Source organism: Pseudophryne corroboree, chromosome 7 (genome assembly GCF_028390025.1).
Source record: "Pseudophryne corroboree isolate aPseCor3 chromosome 7, aPseCor3.hap2, whole genome shotgun sequence".
Classification (NCBI taxonomy): domain Eukaryota; kingdom Metazoa; phylum Chordata; class Amphibia; order Anura; family Myobatrachidae; genus Pseudophryne; species Pseudophryne corroboree.
Genome location: NC_086450.1, coordinates 149,435,353 through 149,455,863, shown reverse-complemented (window position 1 = coordinate 149,455,863; position 20,511 = coordinate 149,435,353). Strand labels below are relative to the sequence as shown.

Below are 20,511 nucleotides of genomic sequence, written 5' to 3'. Positions count from 1 at the left end.
GGACAGGTGTGTACCGGATCACGAAGGACCCTGACAGTCCAGCCGTAAGCGGATCCCCTCCTGAGGTGTCCGCGGCAATTAACCCGACGGCGGGAGCACAGTGGATCGGACGGTGGCCGCTATGGGAAGCCCACTGCACACAGGTGTCCTCTTATGTTCACTGGACGTGCTCCATCCGTGGATCGTCCAGAGGGAGAGAGGCTGGTGTGGGGTATTGTTCAATCTCGGAACCAATGCGCCAACCGTCTATTTAGTATCGTCCACTGCTAGATACCCGAGGGTTGCAGTAATACCGTGTCCCAAAGTATGTAGTCGGTATGAGGGAAAGGGGGAGGAGTCCTGATGCGTTTCGTCACGTGACCCGCAACTTTTTCAAAGAACTTGAATTTACCGACAGCGGGAGCAATTACAAAAGGATACATAATAAATTTACCCTCCAGCATCACTTTATTGGGAAGACTTTGGACTCACCCGAGGATGCTCGGTTCTACCAGCCCTCTAGGAGGGGTAATATTACAATCCTTCGTTACATACAGCGGTCATTTGAACTTTGTCCCAGTGTGTATGTTGCATTTAGCAACAATTATATCTATAAAAAGCTACAGTGATACAGGAAAGTGTCATTCCATCACACTTATGATAGTGTTTCATTTGCTATACATCAATCTGTTATCAATGATTGTTCATCAGCTATTTAATCAGTGATACATTGTCTATATTTTGTATATTTGTGTATACCTGCGATTTATCACTTTAGTTAGTCGGTCTCTGAGTGAGGAAAGGGATAGAGAAAAGTATTCTATTTATTAGTTTGTTTTACACCAAGTGTTTTTTATGTTTCTCAATTGTGTATTAAACACTATTTTAAAAATCCTTTTTATTGATTCCTTTGGTTGTAATAGCATTCAGGGCATTATGATGTCATAATGAAATGAGCGCCTCTATTTATTCCTTTCTGTCTCTGGTTCATCTAGCCACACTAGGAGTATCACACAACTCCTTATAGAGGCGCACGTACATTTGACATTATTAATCCCCGGTTTAGGCCACTAGATTATTTATTTGTTTGTTTATTTATCAATAGACACAGGCACAACAATTGTTCATGCTGGGATGTGTAGTTTCTCAACAGCTGGAGGGCCGCAGTTTGGACATGCCTGTCCTAGAGGATGCTGGGGTCAACTTCAGTACCATGGGGTTATACCAAAGCTCCAGTACGGGCGGGAGAGTGCGGATGACCCTGCAGCACTGATTGACCAAACTTGAGGTCCTCATCGGCCAAGGTGTCAAACTTGTAAAATTTAGCAAACGTGTTTGACCCTGATCAAGTAGCTGCTCGGCAAAGCTGTAATGCCGAGACCCCCGGGCAGCCACCCAGGATGAGCCCACCTTTCTAGTAGAATGGGCATTTACCGACTTTGATATCGGCAATCCTGCCGTGGAATGAGCGTGCTGAATCGTCCCTCTGATCCAGCGCGCAATGGTCTGCTTAGAAGCAGGACACCCAATCTTGTTGGACAAACAGGACAAACAGAGCCTCCGTTTTCCGTATCTGAGCTGTTCTTATGACATAAATTTTCAAAGCTCTAACCACATCAAGAGACTGACGCAGTTATATGGAAAGAAGAAACCACCTTTGGAAGAAATTGTTGGCGAGTTCTCAACTCTGCCCTATCTTCATGGAAGACCAGGTAAGGGCTCTTGTGAGACAAGGCCCCCAATTCAGACACCCGCCTTACGGATGCCAAGGCCAAGAGCATCATCACTTTCCAAGTGAGAAACCTCAATTCTATCTCCTGCAGAGGTTCAAACCAATCTGATTGAAGGAACTGCACATTAAGGTCCCATGGTGCCACCGGAGGCACAAATGGAGGTTGGATGTGCAGTACCCCTTTCACGAACGTCTGAACTTCTGGAAGGGAGGCCAATTGTTTTTGAAAGAAAACGGACAAGGGCGAAATCTGAACCTTGATTGAACCCTATCTTAGGCCCGCATCCACACCTGCCTGCAGAAAATGGAGAAAACATCCTAACTGAAACTCTTCCGTAGGAGCCTTCTTGGATTCACACCAAGACACATATTTTCTTCAAATACGGTGGTAATGTTTAGACGTTACTCCTTTCCTGGCCTAAACAAGAGTTGGAATGACTTCCTTGGGAATACCCTTTCGGGCTAGGATCCAGCGCTCAACAGACATGCCATCAAACAAAGCCGCGGTAAGTCCTGATAGATACACGCACGGCCCCTGCTGCAGCAGGCCCTTGCGAGGAGGAAGAGGCCAAGGATCTTCCATGAGCAACTCCTGAAGATCTGGATACCAAGCCCTCCTTGGCCAGTCTGGGGCAATGAGGATTGCTCGAACCCTTGTTCTTCTTATTATTTTGAGAACTTTTGGTATTAGTAGAAGAGGAGGGAAGACATATACCGACCGACACACCCACTGGGTCACCAGTGCATCCACTGCTACTGCTTGAGGGTCTCTCAACCTGGAACAATATCTCTGAAGCTTCTTGTTGAGACGAGATGCCATCATGTCTACTTGAGGAACTCCTCAAAGACTTGTCATCTCTGCGAAGATTTCTTGGTGGAGGCCCCACTCTCCTGGATGGAGATCGTGTCTGCTGAGGAAGTCTGCTTCCCAGTTGTCCACTCCCAGAATGAAAATTGCTGACGGAGCTCTTGCATGTCTTTCTGCCCAGAGGAGGATCTTTGTCACCTCTGCCACTGCCGCTCTGCTTTTCATTCCGCCCTGGTTTATGTACGCGACTGCTGTTACATTGTCCGACTGGATCTGCACGGGTTGATCTTGAAGAAGATGCCCCGCTTGTAGAAGGCCGTTGTAAATGGCTCTCAATTCCAGAACGTTTATGTGAAGACAGGTTTCCTGACTTGACCATTTTCCTTGGAAACTTTTTCCCTGCGTGACTGCTCCCCAGCCTCGGAGACTTGCATCCATGGTTACTAGGATCCAGTCCTGAATCCCGAACCTGCGTCCTTCTAATAAGTGAGAACTGTGCTGCCACCACAGGAGCGAAATCCTGGCTTTCGAGGACAGGATTAACTTCTGGTGCATGTGTAGTTGGGATCCGGACCACTTGTCCAACAGGTCCCACTGGAATACTCTGGCATGGTATCGGCCAAACTGTATGGCTTCGTAGGTCACTACCATCTTTCCCAACAATCGAATGCATTGATGGATCGACACTCTCGTCGGTTTCAAAACTTGTTTGACCATTCTCTGGATCTCCAGAGTTTTTTCTACTGAAAGAAATACCCTTTGAACTTCTGTGTCCAGTATCATCCCAAGAAAGGACAATCTTGTCGTCGGTTCTAACTGCGACTTTGGAAAATTCATGATCCAACCGTGTTGTTGGAGTACTGACAGGGAGAGTGCAATGTTCTGCACCAACCGTTCCTTGGATCTCGCTTTTATCAGGAGATCGACCAGGTAAGGAATTATATTGACTGCTTGTTGTCGAAGGAGGACCATCATCTCTGCCATCACCTTGGTGAACACCCTCGGTGCCGTGGAGAGTCCGAACGGCAACGTCTGGAACTGGTAATGGCAATCCTGTATTGCGAATCTCAGATAAGCTTGATGTGGAGGATAAATGGGAACATGTAAGTAGGCATCTTTTATGTCCACCGACACCATGACATCTCCTTCCTCCAGACTGGAAATCACTGCCCTCAGAGATTCCATCTTGAACTTGAACCTTTTCAGGTAGAGATTCAGAGATTTCAGGTTTAAAATAGGTCTGACCGAGCCGTCCGGATTCAGAACTACGAAGAGGCTTGAATAAAAACCTTCTCCCTGCTGTGACAAGGGTACCAGGACAATGACTTGATCCTGACATAATTTTTGAATTGCAGCCGTTACTACTTCTCTGTCTGGGACAGAAGCTGGTAGGGTCGATTTGAAAAATCGGCATTGGGGGGGGAAGGGGGGACGTCTTGAAACTCCAGCTTGTATCCATGGGACACTATTTGCAAGACCCATGGGTTCAGGCCAGATTGAGCCCAGATCTGACTGAAAAGTTTCAGACGTGCTCCCACCCGAGTGGACTCCCGCAAGGGAGCCCCAGCGTCACGCTGCAGATTTGGCAGAAGCAGGGGTGGACTTCTGCTCCTGCGATCCTGGATACGCTGTGGACTTTTTCCCTCTTCCCCTTGCAAAGAAGGGGGAAACTTTGGCCTTTTTGTATTTGTTGGGCCGAAAAGGACTGCATCTGAGAGTGATGTGTCTTTTTCGCCGGCGCAGGAGCATAAGGCAAGAATGTTGACTTACCTGCGGTAGCCGCAGAGACCAACGCATCCAGCCCATCTCCAAACAAGGCCTCACCTTTATACGGGAGAGCCTCCATATTTCTTTTGGAATCTGCGTCAGAATTCCACTGGCGAATCTACAACGCCCACGGAGCAGAGACTGCCATGGTAGCGGCTTTTGAACCCAAGAGCCCAATATCTATCATGGTTTCTAGCATGTATGCAGCAGCATCTTTGATATGACCTAACTTTAGGAGAATCTCGTCTCTATCTATCGTGTCAATTTCAGATAACAAGTTACCTGACCATTTTTCGATAGCACTACTCACCCACGCGCAAGCAATGGTGGGCCTGAGCAGCGTACCATTGGACACATAAATAGATTTTAACGTAGTCTCCAACTTGCGGTCTGCCGGCTCCTTTAGTGAAGCCGTCCCAGGTGCAGGGAGAATCACCTTTTTGTTAACCTGACAGGGCACGGTCTAAAACTGGGGGTGACTCCCACCTTTTCCTGTCCTCTGCCGGGAAAGGATAAGCAACCTGAATCCTTTTGGGAATCTGAAATTTCTTTTCAGGGTTTGCCCAAACTCTCTCAAAAAGAGTATTTAGCTTGTGAGAAGGAGGGAAAGTTACATTAATATGCTTATAAAAATAAGCCTTCTCCTAAGGTACAGGAGGGGCTTCCGTAACTTCCAAAACCTCCTTTATAGCAACAATCATGTATTGAATGCTTTTTCCCCAATTTAGGATCTATTCCCCTGGAATCACTAGTGTCGACACAGGAATCAGAGTCCGTTTCGGTATCAGTTTGTACTATTTGTGCAAATGGTCTTTTATGTGACCCAGAGGGGTAGCCTGTGGACAAAAAAGCAGAACTATGAAAAAAATCACATCTTCCACTGATTTTCTCCAGTTTTCTCAGTTTTCTGCATGAGACTCAGACTTATCCAATCTCTTACTGATATGATTCACACTATCACGTAATTCTTTAACCCATTCAGGCTCGTGGTGTGCCGGCAGCGCCACCACATTACAACTCTGTGTCCCTAAAATGGCTCCCTCAGGGAAAGAGCTCCCTGTCTCAGACATGTCGCACACGTGCACAAACACACCACAGACACTCTGGGACTTATAGGGGACAGACCTACAGTAAAATCTGTCAGAAGGACACAGATAGGATTTGCCAGTTCACAACCCAGCGCCAGTGATAAATATTCTGTGAAACAAAAAATGCCCACAGACCTGTAGCGCTTTTATAATGATAATTACACACTATAGCACCAAATTACACTGTGCCCCCCCTGTTTTGCACCCTGATACTTGGTTCAGAAGTGGAGGAGGACCAGCGTTCTTCTCTGCAGCTTGGTAGGAGAGAAAATGGCGCTGAGCATTGTGCTGGCTGCCTGAGGAGGAAGCCCCACCGCCGTAATGGCGCGTTTCTCCTCAGACTTTTCAATACTAATATTTATATTGGCTGGGGTAGGACTGTGCCTCAGCAACTTATGTCCTTGAATCTGCAAGTTTTGAGTAGGTTTCATGCTGCCCAGGGCGCCGCCACCCAGCCCCCCGCGCCCTTCTGTGCCTTTGTTGCCGGGTAGCATGGCGCGCAGCGTTCCCGCCCGCTGCGCGGCACCTTTCAGCCGTCATGATGAAGATCCTTCTTCTTATACACTCACCTGTCTTCGACTTCTGGCTTTGTAAGGGGGGTGATGGCGGGCTGTGGGAGTGAGCACATAGCCGCAGCTAGCGTTCAGTACCCTTCAGGAGCTAATGTCCTGTCAGCCAGAAGCAGAGCCATGGAACTATTCATGAAGCTGGTTCCTACTTCTGCCCCCTAAGTCCCACGAAGCAGGAGACTGTTGCCAGCAGTTCTCCCTGAAAAAAAAAAAACTAACAAAGTCTTTCAGAGAAACTCAGTAGAGCTCCCCTGGAGTGCATACAGTCTGCCTGGGCACATTTTCTAAACTGAGGTCTGGAGGAGGGGCATAGAGGGAGGAGCCAGTTCACACCCTTGAAAAGTCTTAAAGCGCCCATGGCTACTGCGGAACAGTCTATACCTCATGGTACTGAGGTGGACCCCAGCATCCTCTAGGATGTATGAGAGAAAATAAGATTTTACTCACCGGTAAATCTATTTCTCGTAGTCCGTAGTGGATGCTGGGGACTCCGTAAGGACCATGGGGAATAGACGGGCTCCGCAGGAGACTGGGCACTCTAAGAAAGAATTAGTACTACTGGTGTGCACTGGCTCCTCCCTCTATGCCCCTCCTCCAGACCTCAGTTAAGCAAACTGTGCCCGGAAGAGCTGACATTACAAGGAAAGGATTTTGGAATCCAGGGTAAAACTCATACCAGCCACACCAATCACACCGTATAACTCGTGATAACATACCCAGTTAACAGTTTGAACAACAGAGCATCAAACAATGGATGCCAACATAACATAACCCTTTATTAAGCAATAACTATACACACGTATTGCAGAAAGTCCGCACTTGGGACGGGCGCCCAGCATCCACTATGGACTACGAGAAATAGATTTAACGGTGAGTAAAATCTTATTTTCTCTAACGTCCTAGTGGATGCTGGGGACTCCGTAAGGACCATGGAGATTATACCAAAGCTCCCAAACGGGCGGGAGAGTGCGGATGACTCTGCAGCACCGAATGGGCAAACACAAGGTCCTCCTCAGTCAGGGTATCAAACTTGTAGAACTTTGCAAAGGTGTTTGAACCCGACTAAGTAGCTGCTCGGCAAAGCTGTAATGCCGAAACCCCTCGGGCAGCCGCCCAAGAAGAGCCCACTTTCCTTGTGGAATGGGCTTTTACTGATTTTGGATGCGGCAATCCAGCCGCAGAATGAGCCTGCTAAATCGTGTTACAGATCCAGCGAGCAATAGTTTGCTTTGAAGCAGGTGCACCCAACTTGTTGGATGCATACAGGATAAACAGCGAGTCAGTTTTCCTGACTCCAGCCGTCCTGGCTACATAAATCTTCAAAGCCCTGACTACATCAAGCAACTTGGAATCCTCCAAGTCACGAGTAGCCGCAGGCACCACAATAGGTTGGTTCAAATGAAAAGATGACACCACCTTCGGCAGAAATTGCAGACGAGTCCGTAATTCTGCCCTGTCCATATGGTAAACCAGATAGGGGCTTTTACATGACAAAGCCGCCAATTCTGACACGCCTAGCCGAAGCTAAGGCCAATAGCATGACCACTTTCCACGTGAGATATTTTAACTCCACGGTCTTAAGTGGCTCAAACCAGTGAGATTTTAGGAAACTCAACACCACGTTAAGATCCCAAGGTGCCACTGGTGGCACAAAAGGGGGCTGAATATGCAGCACTCCCTTAACAAACGTCTGAACCTCAGGAAGTGAAGCCAGTTCCTTTTGAAAGAAAATGGATAGGGCTGAAATCTGGACCTTTATGGACCCCAATTTTAAGCCCATAGTCACTCCTGACTGTAGGAAGTGCAGGAACCGGCCCAGCTGGAATTCCTCTGTAGGGGCCTTCCTGGCCTCACACCAAGCAACATATTTTCGCCATATACGGTGATAATGTTTTGCTGTCACGTCCTTCCTAGCCTTTATTAGCGTAGGCATAACTTCATCCGGAATACCTTTTTCCGCTAGGATCCGGCGTTCAACCGCCATGCCGTCAAACGCAGCCGCGGTAAGTCTTGGAACAGACAGGGCCCCTGTTGCAACAGGTCCTGTCTGAGAGGCAGAGGCCATGGGTCCTCTGTGAGCATTTCTTGCAGTTCCGGGTACCAAGTCCTTCTTGGCCAATCCGGGACAATGAGTATTATTCTCACTCCTCTTTTTCTTACGATTCTCAGCACCTTGGGTATGAGAGGAAGAGGAGGAAACACAGAGACCGACTGGAACACCCACGGTGTTACTAGTGCGTCCACAGCTATCGCCTGAGGGTCTCTTGACCTGGCGCAATACCTTTTTAGCTTTTTGTTGAGTCGGGATGCCATCATGTCCACCTGTGGCAGTTCCCATCGATTTGTAATCTGTGTGAAAACTTCTTGATAAAGTCCCCACTCTCAAGGGTGGAGGTCGTGCCTGCTGAGGAAGTCTGCTTCCCAGTTGTCCACTACCGGAATGAACACTGCTGACGTGCTTCTCTGCCCAACGAAGAATCCTGGTGGCTTCCGCCATCGCCACCCTGCTTCTTGTGCCGCCCTGGCGGTTTACATGAGCCACTGCGGTGATGTTCTCTGACTGAATCAGCAACGGTTGGTTGCGAAGCAGAGGCTCCGCTTGACTCAGGGCGTTGTATATGGCCCTTAGTTCCAGGATATTGATGTGCAGACAAGCCTCCTGACTTGACCACAGCCCTTGGAAGTTTCTTCCCTGAGTGACTGCCCCCCATCCTCAGAGGCTTGCATCCGTGGTCACCAGGACCCAGTCCTGTATGCCGAACCTGCGGCCCTCGAGAAGGTGAGTACTCTGCAGCCACCACAGAAGAGACGCCCTGGCCCTGGGGGATAGGGTGATCAGCCGATGCATCTGAAGATGCGATCCGGACCACTTGTCCAACAGATCCCACTGAAAAGTCCTCGCATGGAACCTGCCGGAGGGAATGGCTTCGTATGACGCCACCATCTTTCCCAGGACTCGCGTGCAGTGATGCACCGACACCTGTTTTGGTTTTAAGAGGTCTCTGACCAGTGTCACGAGCAACTGAGCCTTCTCCGCCGGGAGAAACACCTTCTTCTGGTCCGTGTCCAGAATCATGACCAGGAAGGGCAGACGAGTCGTAGGGATCAGCTGCGACTTTGGAATATTCAAAATCCAGCCGTGCTGTTGCAACACTTCCTGAGAGTGTGCTACGCTGATCAGCAACTGCTCTCTGGACCTTGCCTTTATGAGGAGATCGTCCAAGTATGGGATAACTGTGACACCTTGCTTTCGAAGGAGCACCATCATTTCCGCCATTACCTTGGTAAATATTCTCGGTGCCTTGGAGAGACCAAACGGCAACGTCTGGAATTGGTAATGACAGTCCTGTACCACAAATCTGAGGTACTCCTGATGAGGTGGATAAATGGGGACATGCAGGTAAGCATCCTTTATGTCCAGAGACACCATAAAATCCCCCTCTTCCAGGCTTGCAATGACCGCTCTGAGCGATTCCATCTTGAACTTGAACCTTTTCAGGTAAATGTTCAGGGATTTTAAATTCAATATGGGTCTGACCGAACCGTCCGGTTTCGGAACCACAAACATTGTGGAATAGTAACCCCTTCCCTGTTGAGGGAGGGGAACCTGTATCACCACCTGCTGGAGATATAATTTGTGAATTGCCGCTAACACTACTTCCCTTTCTATGGGGGAAGCAGGCAGGGCTGATTTTAGGTAACGGTGAGGGGGCATCACTTCGAATTCCAGCTTGTATCCCTGAGACACAATCTGTATAGCCCAGGGATCCACCTGTGAGCGAACCCACTGGTGGCTGAAATTTCGGAGACGCACCCCCATCGCTCCCGGCTCCACCTGTGGAGCCCCAGCGTCATGCGGTGGATTTAGTGGAAGCCGGGGAGGACTTCTGTTCCTAGGAACTAGCTTTATGGTGCAGCTTCTTTCCTCTACCCCTGCCTCTGGCAAGAAAGGATGCACCTCTGACTTTCTTGCCCTTTTGTGATCGAAAGGACTGCATTTGGTAATACGGTGCTTTCTTAGGCTGTGAGGGTATATATATAGCAAAAAATTTGACTTCCCAGCCGTAGCTGTAGAAACTAGGTCCGAGAGACCGTCCCCAAACAATTCCTCACCCTTATAGGGTAAAACCTCCATGTGCTTTTTAGAGTCGGCATCACCTGTCCATTGCCGAGTCCACAGGACCCTTCTGGCAGAAATCGACATTGCATTTATTCTAGAGCACAGTAGGCAAATGTCCCTCTGGGCATCCCTCATATATAGGACAGCGTCTTAAATATGCCCCAGGGTCAGTAAAATAGTATCATTGTCTAAGGTATCCAGTTCCTCAGACAGAGTATCTGTCCATGCTGCTACAGCACTACACATCCAGGCCGACGCAATTGCCGGCCTCAGTAGAGTACCTGAATGTGTATAAACAGACTTCAGGATACCTTCCTGCTTTCTATCCGCAGGATCCTTTAGGGAGGCCGTATCCTGTGACGGCAGGGCCACCTTCTTAGATAAGCGTGTCAGAGCTTTGTCTACCCTAGGGGAGGATTCCCAGCGCATCCTGTCCGTTGGCGGGAAAGGATACGCCATAAGTAACCTTTTGGAAATCAGCACTTTCCTATCAGGAGAATCCCACGCTTTTTCACATAACTCATTTAACTCATGTGAAGGGGGAAAAGTCATCTCTTGCTTTTTCTCCCCAAACATATAAACCTTCTTGTCAGGGACAGTGTTTACCTCTGATATGTGCAATACATCCTTCATTGCTATAATCACGTAGCGGATGGCTTTAGCCATTTTAGGGTGCAATTTTGCATCATCGCCATCGACACTGGAGTCAGAATCCGTGTCGATATCTGTGTCAACAATTTGGGATAGTGGGCGCTTCTGAGACCCTGACGGCCTCTGCGCTGTAGGATCAGGCATGGGCCGAGACCCTGACTGTCCCAAGGCTTCAGCTTTATCCAACCTTTTATGCAAGGAGTTTACATTATCATTTAACACCTTCCACATATCCATCCAATCAGGTGTCGGCGCCGTCGGCGGAGACACCTCATTCATCTGCACCTGCTTTGCCTCCACATAGCCCTCCTCGTCAAACATGTCGACACAAGCGTACCGACACACCACACACACAGGGGATGCTCTATATGAGGACAGGACCCCCACAAGGCCTTTTGGAGAGACAGAGAGAGAGTATGCCAGCATACACCCCAGCGCTATATAACCCAGGAATTACACAGTAACTTAGTGTTTACCCAGTAGCTGCTGTATTTATGATTATTGCGCTAAATTTATGTGCCCCCCCCTCTCTTTTTACCCTCATGCTACCGTGAGTCTGCAGGGGAGAGCCTGGGGAGCTTCCTCTCAGCGGAGCTGTGGAGAGAAAATGGCGCTGGTGAGTGCTGAGGATGAAGCCCCGCCCCCTCAGCGGCGGGCTTCTGTCCCTCGATTTTGTGTAAAAAATGGCGGGGGCTCATGCATATATACAGTGCCCAGCTGTATATATGCTGCTTTTTGCCAGGAGGTACTCAATTGCTGCCCAGGGCGCCCCCCCCCCTGCGCCCTGCACCCTACAGTGACCGGAGTGTGTGGGTTAGTGTGGGAGCAATGGCGCACAGCTGCAGTTCTGTGCGCTACCTCATATGAAGACAGGAGTCTTCTGCCGCCGATTTTGACGTCTTCTTGCTTCACCCACCGGCTTCTGTCTTCTGGCTCTTCCTGTGTTCGATCCCTCTGGAGCTAATGGTGTCCAGTAGCCTAAGAAGCGCAACCTAGCCGCAGTTAGTAGGTTTGCTTCTCTCCCCTCAGTCCCACGTAGCAGAGAGTCTGTTGCCAGCAGAAGCTCTCTGAAAATAAAAAAACCTAACTAAAATACTTTCTTAATAGCAAGCTCAGGAGAGCTCACTAAAATGCACCCAGCTCCTTCCGGGCACAGATTCTAACTGAGGTCTGGAGGAGGAGCATTGAGGGAGGAGCCAGTGCACACCAGTAGTACTAATTCTTTCTTAGAGTGCCCAGTCTCCTGCGGAGCCCGTCTATTCCCCATGGTCCTTACTGAGTCCCCAGCATCCACTAGGACGTTAGAGAAACCCTTTTCAGCGCTGACTTGTGCACCTTAATAGGACACACAGTCAAGTACTTAGTCTCCTCCCCCTTCTACAACCCCATGGTACCGTTAAAGTAACTGGAGCTGCTGTGGAGGGATCAGGATCTTCCTTCTGCTAGTCAGCATGCAGGAAAATGGCGCTGGAAAGCTGCAGGTCCGCTCTGAGAAGCTCCGCCTCCTTCCCGGAGCTGTCTTCCCACTCATCTGAGTTCAAATTTGGTCTGAGGAGTTGTGCTGGCTGGGATCCCTGGGGCTCGACATGCTTGCTGACCAAGTGTGAGGGGCAAGCGCTAGCCCAGGGCGCCCCTCACAGCGCCACACAGTGTGCCGCTGGTATCATCCGGGAGCGCGGTTAATACCACGCTCCAACCCCTGTTGCCATCTTCACACCGGCCCCCCGCTTGCTAGGGGGGTCGGTGACTAACTCACCACTTTCTTCAGCTCTGTAAGGAGTCGGCGGCATGCTGCTGGGGTGAGCGGTTCCCCTGCGGCGGAGACCGATCAGCCCGTCTGGAGCTCAGTGTCCAGTCAGCGGAGTCAGTGGCTCAGACCCCGCAGGGCGAACACTGCTCCCCCCCTTAGTCCCACGCTGCAGGGAGGCTGTTGCCAGCAGCTCCGAAGACTGGAACCTTGTGACTGTCAAGACGCCATCAAGTCTACATCTGGTAGGCCCCACTTGTCCACTAGGAGTTGAAAGACTTCGGGAGGAAGACTCTACTCTCCAGCATGTATGTACTGAAGACTGAGGAAGTCTGCATCCCAGTTGAGGACTCCCGGAAGGAACACTGCTGATATGGCTGGCAGATGGCGTTCTGCCCATTGGAGAATTTTTGGACACTTCCATCATTGCCATGCGACATTGAGAGCTGCCTTGATGATTTATGTACGCCACCGTGGTGGCGTTGTCCGATTGTACTTGAACAGGCCTTTTCTGCATCAGAGGCAGGACCAGTGTCAACGCACTGAATACTGCCCGCAATTCCAGAATGTTTATTGGGAGAAGAGATTCCTCCTTGGTCCACCGACCCTGGAGAAAGTGTTGCTCCAACATCGCGCCCCAACCCCGCAGACTGGCGTCCGTTGTTAGGAGGACACAGTTGGAGATCCAGAAGGGACGGCCCCTGCTTAATTGTTGGTCCTGTAGCCACCAGCTCAGTGACAGATGAACCTCCGGAGTCAAGGAGATCATTTGAGACCTGTTCCGGTGAGGCAGGCCATTCCACTTGGAAAGGATTCATCATTGCAGAGGGCGGGAATGAAATGGAGCGAACTCTACCATGTCGAATGCCAACACCATTAGGCCTAGTACTTGCATCACTGAGTGAATTGACACTTTCTGGGGAGAGAGGAAGTATCTGATCCTGTCCTGAAGTTTCAGGACTTTCTCTGGAGACAAGAACAATCGTTGGTTGTGTGTCCCCAGCAATGCCCCCAGATGCACCAAGCTCTGAGCAGGAACCAGCGAGGACTTCTTCCAGTTGATGAGCCACCCGTGGGCTTGTAGGAATTGGACTGTCAGTTCCAGATGAGTTCGCCAGGATCAGCAAGTCGTCTAGATACGGCATGATCCTGACACCCTGACGGTGGAGAAGAGCCGTCATGACTGCTATGACCTTGGTAAAGATCCGAGGAGCCGTAGTCAGTCTGAAAGGCAAGGCCTGGATTTGATAATGTAACAATAGCAAACCGCAGATATTGCTGATGCGACATGGCAATAGGTATGTGCAAGTAAGCATCCTGTATGTCCAGGGATACCATATAGTCCTTGGCTCCATAGCCAGTACAATAGAGCGTAGAGTTTCCATACGGAATTTGGATACCCTCACAAATTTGTTCAAAGATTTGAGGTTGAGTATAGGACGGGAGGACCCATTTGGTTTCGGCACTAGAAACAGGGTCGAATAGAAGACCTGCCTCATTGAGAAAGAGGTACCGGCACAATCACTCCAGTATCTAGAAGAGATTGTACAACCAAGTGTATAGTTTGTGCTTTCAGCAGATCCGAAGGGATAACCGTCAAGCAGAACCGTTGAGGGGGGTGTCTCTTGAAAGAGATTGCGTACCCGTGAGAGACAACTTCCCCCACCCAGGTGTCCAAAGTGGTCCTTAACCAGACCTGGACGAACTGCAGAAGTCGGCCTCCCCCACTGGGGTCCCCCATGGGGAGGCCCGCCCCGTCATGCTACAGGCTTGCTCTGTTTGGAAGCAGGCTGACAGGCGGCCCAAGATTGCTTAGACTTGGGCTTGGTGGTTTTGAAAGTACGAGCCTGTCTTGGATACGCCTGACCCTTTGCTTTACCCGGAGGTCGAAAGGAATGAAAAGTGGTACTCTTAGCCTTCGGAGCAGAAGGATTGGTACTTGGGAGACATGCAGTCTTGGCTGTTGCCAAGTCAGTCACAATCTTGTTCAGATCCTCCCCAAATAGTATGTCTCCCTTAAAAGGGACCTTAACCACAAAAACCCGGCAAGCCATGATAGACATAGTAGACGCCTTGGCCGCCATTACACTGGCATCTGAGACCGCCTCCTGAAAATAGTATGAGGCTGTGGTACTATATGACAGATATGGTCAGGCAGTGTAAGAAAAATTTAGAGGTAGCTCATCTTCAACTGCCTGAACCCATGATTTAATAGCTTTTGCAGCCCAAGAGGCTGTCATAGTGGGTCTATGTACAGCACCGGTAAGTGTGTAAATAGGCTTCAGGAATCCCTGCACACACTCATCCGTCGGTTACTTCAGTGAAGTGACAGTGGTGACAGGCAGAGTAGAAGACACCACTAGACGGGACGACATGAGAGTCCACCGCCGGTGGAATTACCCACTAGTTACTCAACTCCGCAGGATAACGAGCTACCATCCTTTTAGACAGGGAAACTTTCTTTCCTAGAGAAGACCAGGCTTCCTAAAAGGTCAGAATGAGGTAAAACTACTTTAGCAACCTCTGGACGTTTAAACTTATCAGGTTAGACGTAGTAGGAGGTTCAATCTTATCAATCTGGAGAATCAGATTGATAGTGTCCACTAGTTCAGGAACATCAACCTGAGTTGTAGATTCTTCATCAGAAACAACTGTATCCGTATCAGAAGGATCAGTATAATCCCTAGTGTTCACTCTAGGAGTGAAAAGGGGCAGGACGCCAGACTCCGGGGGCACATGTGCGCGCGCGTGGCAAAGCCGCGCGCGCGTCCGAAACGGGGGGGGCGGCCACGCAAATTAGGGGGTGTGGCCACGCCTACGTCATTTTAGGGGCGGGGCGGCCCACAGACGCTACTATAGAGAGCGTCTGTGGCCGGTGACGTCACTGTTGGGGGCGTGCCCAGCACCTCCGTCGGTGCTGGGCTTCCCCCAGCCCTCTCACAATGCGTGAATGGATGCCGCGCGCATGTGCACGGCATCTATACACGCCGGGAGGGCAGGAAGCGGGCGGCTGTTCTAGCAGGGCGCAGCAAAAGGGACAGGGCGAGTTTTGCCTGCTAAAAAACGGGCAGGGCGCGGCGCCCTGCTAAAACAGCCTAGAGTGAACACTATAATCCCCATCCTCATCGCAGGAATCATCCGAAATATTAGTGGATTGTGAGGAAGAAATGGCCCGCTTAACCTAGGTCACAAACCTAACCCTTTGGTCCCAGTAGGGCGAGGGTTAGGTTTGTGTTTAACCAAGGACTGACTTAATTGCTGTAATTAGGGTGACAGAGTAGCCACCCATGGCTGATTAACTAAAGGGACAATATGTGGCTGTAATGGCACAGGAGGTCCCACCGGGGGCAAAATTCGTGTTACAAGCGTAGTCAGCATATTTGAAAAAGCAGCCCAAGGTGGGTATTTATTAGACACAGGTTCTGCAGACAGACTGGAAGGTGCAGGGCACTCAGGACTTGAACCCTCAGCTGAAACCTTTTTCTCAGTCAAATCCGTGGCACCAGCACTGCATGATGCAGGAGCGTCTGCGGATTTCCCTCCCTGTGTGGCAGACATTATTGGGACTGTAGCCTTAGGGTGCAACAGTACAATATAGCCAGACAAAAACAATACCTGCAAAAAAAAACAAAAAAAAAAAACCTGTATTATGTGACAGCAAATGTAAAGTACAAACAGAGGATTTAAGCGGTGTGAGGTGACTGTAACACACAGTGAAAAATAAAAAACAGTATATCCTGTGGAACACTATATGGTATATGAGACCCTGACGCACTTAGCCCCCCAGGGTACAGAATATAGTGATAGCAATATGTGTGATACACAGAACAGCAGCTATAGGCACACACAGTCACAGGTACAATGCAGAAATTATTACATATAACCAATAAAACGGCACTGGACTAGTAATACTACATAGAGAAATGTATGTATGCAAACAGATATAACAATGAAAATTGTCCTGTAAATGCACAGCACTGATGAGGCAGACGGCTTTACAGAGGAGACAGTGCCCAGCAGTCACATGATCAGCGCAGCTATGTGAAATGGCGCCCAAACGTTGACAGGGAGTGAGGGAGAGAGAGAAATGCAGCTCCAGAGCGGAAACACCTGCTGTAGATGGCGCCTGGAGCTGGGGGAGGGGCTACAGGTTAGCGCCTTATACCCTCTGCTGGACTTCACCACCGGGTACTACGGAGCCTATAACAAACATATTTTTGCAAATCCGACCTGTGCTCCCTGCCCTGGTGGATATAGTGGGGTCCCTGCACGGCCACAGTGTCCACGCCAGCGGCACGGTCCGTCTCCTGCGACCGGATCACGATTTACTGGCGGGTCCCACCGGGGGGGGACGACCCTCTTACATCCTCCCTGAATTGCGGCCACGCGATCCACGAGAGCAGCAGCAGTGATGTGTACGTGATAACCAGAGCTCCTCCACTGTAAGTACCCGGCAACCAGGCCGCGGGAATATACAGCGCCGCTGAGGGAGGTGATGGAGCCGCAGCACAGAATGTCAACAAGACCTACACTGCAACTAGTGCTTGTGCTGCGGCCCTTGAAGTCTTCTAGAAAAGCTTAGCCTAGCACAGCCCACACTGTTAGTGACCTGCACTGCAGGCACCAACTTACAAACTGAGCTCCAGTGTCTGGAGGCGTGGCTATAGAGGAGACAGTGCAGTGGATCCTGGGAACAGACAAAGCTTTAGCCTGTTGGTGCCTCGGGTCAAGATCCAACTCTACACCCCCGATGTTATTCCTAGTGGAATCCAAGTGTACCCCGCTGCAGAAATATTAAAGTGGTAGAAAAAACAATCAAGTGATTGGATGAGTGCCGTGGCCAAGCAAAATGCGTCTACCTGTGTGCAGAATCTTTTTGGCCCTTTCCCCACATCGGCATGGGAGGAATTAAAATTGTTTTGGACACGTATAAGTAATGGGCGCCCAACGGGTGATATTCAATAGGGAGAGCTGTGGGTGCTCACTACTTATCATGCTTGTAGCATACATATGCACAGGGTTTTGACAAGCAAATTGGATAAGCCCGTGCAATGTACTGGGTGCGCTGCTAAAACAGCAGTTTGGGTGCCCAAAAGCCTGACTTTTTGCGGATTTCTAAAATAATGGGCGTCTGTGTCACTTGCCCCCAAAAGCAACTGAATTACTCCCATTGGGCGCCCAGTACTTCCGGGCACTCAAAAACACTTGAATTCCCCCCCGGTGAATCTTCTAGTCGACGATCACAACATTAGAAAGAATCCAGAGGAGAGTTTTGTAAAACAAATAAAGTAGTAAACCCTTGAAGCTCTGTTCAAACCAAGGGTAAAATGTAATAGCCTGCGAGAAGTAGGCTATGCGGGACTTTGTGCGATTCTGGCTGGAATTTTAAAGTGGCAATTATTTACACGGCAAAACCAGGTTGGTTTTGACATGTAAACGATTGCAGATTTAAAATTCCAGCCAGACTCTCACGAAGTCCCGCACAGCCTGCTTCTCGCAGGCTATTACATTTTACCCCAACTATCAGTTTGAAAAATAGTAAAGCAAGCACGGGATGCGTTTAATTTGCCGGCTGTCGGTATAACGGCGGCCAGGAAACAGACGCCGAAATCCCGCCAGCCAACAATGCTGCCAGCGGAATCCCGGCGCAATAGGAATATTCCTACTTGTGGGTGTCCACGACAACAATAGAGTGGAAACAGATCCTGTGGCAAGCACAACGAGCCGCAAGGGGACACTTTGCGCTTGCCCCGCTGATGGCATTCTGCGGGCGGGATGCCAATGTCGGGATATGGACAGCTGGCTTCCCGTCCACTGGTAAATCATACTGAATCCAGCAAACATATAAACAAAATTACCGTATATACTCGAGTATAAGCCGACTTTTTCAGCACTTTTTTTTGTGCTGAAAAAGCCACCTCGGCTTATACTCGAGTCAGCTTTAGTGCCAGATATGCCCCACAGTGCCAGGTGTGCCAGATATGCCCCACAGTGCTAGATACTTACCCTCCGTCGCTCCCGCACTGTCTTCTGAAGGAGGGACACAGAGAGCGCAGCGCGCGGCTCTCTTGTGTCCCTCCTGCATCTCCAGCGGCGTCTGAGTGGTAAAGGAAGTGCATGAACCGGCGCTTCCTTTAACAAACGCCGCTGCCGCCGGAGATGCAGGAGGGACACAGGAGAGCCGCGCGCTGCGCTCTCCGTGTCCCTCCTTCAGAAGACAGCACGGGAGCGACGGAGGGTAAGTATCTAGCACTGTGGGGCATATCTGGCACACCTGGCACTGTGGGGCATATCTGGCACACCTGGCACTGTGGGGCATATCTGGCAGACCTGGCACTGTGGGGCATATCTGGCACACCTGGCACTGTGGGGCATATCTGGCACACCTGGCACTGTGGGGCATATCTGGCACTGTGGGGCATATCTGGCACTGTGGGGCACATCTGGCACACCTGGCACTGTGGGGCATATCTGGCACACCTGGCACTGTGGGGCATATCTGGCACTGTGAGGCACATCTGGCACTGTGGGGCATATCTGGCACATCTGGCACTGTGGGGCATATCTGGCACTGTGGGGCATGTCTGGCACATCTGGCACTGTGGGACATATCTGGCACTGTGGGGCATATCTGGCACATCTGGAACTGTGGGGCATATCTGGCACTGTGTGGCATATCTGGCACTGTGGGGCATATCTGGCACATCTGGCACTGTGGGGCATATCTGGCACTGTGGGGCATATCTGGCACTGTGGGGCATATCTGGCACTATGAGGTCTGTGTAAGGGTAGAGCTGCATTTCCCACCCTAGGCTTATACTCGAGTCAATAAGTTTTCCCAGGTTTTTGTGGTAAAATTAGGTGCCTCAATTTATATTTGGGTCGACTTATACTCGAGTATATACGGTATATAACTCACCCATGGCTTTTGTTTCTTCCCTTTTGGCATTCAACAGAGAAAATTTAAACTTCGCTCGAACTTCACTTTTCGGACAGCTGACCAACAGCAAATACAAGGACAGATAATCCTTGCTCTCATCATCAAGTCCTTTTGGGTTAACTCGCAAGCACCTGGGGGGGGGGAGAGAAAAAAACACAACCATTTTTTAGATTTATTGGCATGTATAACGCATAAACTTTCCATCAACACCAGAAAACAGTATAGCAGGCAACAAAACAAAGACACTTACCATTTCATTTTATCATTTGGCCCTGATGAAAAAGTAGAACTTTTTAAAACTTCACCCATTTCTTCTCGGCAAAAACTGAAGTTATTTATGGTCCACATATAGGAAAATTTCACTACTTTCACCTGAGAAAGAAACCACAGATAAAATACATTTGCCTTTCTTATATGAGCAAATTCATCACAAAAATGTACTATTATTTTTGTTTTAATCTCAGTTAATATACATGGGTTATTTTATTATTTATTTATTAACTATCAGTGGCATAAAACAATTGGGTTAAGTGACCAGTTAACACATGGGGGGTGATTAAGATGTGGATGGACTGAGCATCACTGTTGCTTACTTGGAAGCTCAGATATGTTAACGCAGCAGGAGGTGTCTGGTATAAGTACACGTCTCCTGCATGCATGTGTGATCCTCTGCTGTGTCCGCATTGGATCACTGCCCACACCATCGGCTGGCTGAGTAAACCCTGCGGTCACGCAGGCCTGCCGCTGCAGCTCTATCCCTAAGGCCAGGAAGGAGGAGACCCTGGCCTTGGTACTCCCACAAAACAGAGGCGACCGTCGCTGACCACAAATGGCTGCAGACTGTCAATCATTTGACACCTGCAGCCGTACTGCGTCCGACAATGCAGGTCACGTGCGGCACATGCTCAATGCACCAATCGGTACTTTGCACATTTGCCATTAATGTGTCACAACCTGAATCAGGCCCATGGATATTAGCTGCAAAATTTTTCCATGTTAGGGGATCATTATAGAAATAAATTACTTTGTAAAGGCTAGTACACACTCGCCGATCCCCGCCAACGCGGATATTGGCGGCGGCGGGGTCCTGGCAGGGGGCGGCATCGGCAA

General features: G+C 49.7%; 1 protein-coding gene across 1 annotated transcript in view; it reads right to left on the bottom strand.

Annotated features, from left to right (window-relative positions):
* SPOPL (speckle type BTB/POZ protein like) overlaps nucleotides 1-20,511 on the bottom strand; it is a 161,455-nt gene that overhangs the window by 125,071 nt on the left and 15,873 nt on the right. Inside the window, exons 2-3 of the mRNA XM_063933725.1 lie at nucleotides 19,652-19,773; nucleotides 19,381-19,532 (exon numbers count right to left, since the gene is read on the bottom strand). Of these exons, the coding sequence (XP_063789795.1) occupies nucleotides 19,381-19,532; nucleotides 19,652-19,773 (274 nt within the window). The remainder of the gene's footprint in view (nucleotides 1-19,380; nucleotides 19,533-19,651; nucleotides 19,774-20,511) is intronic.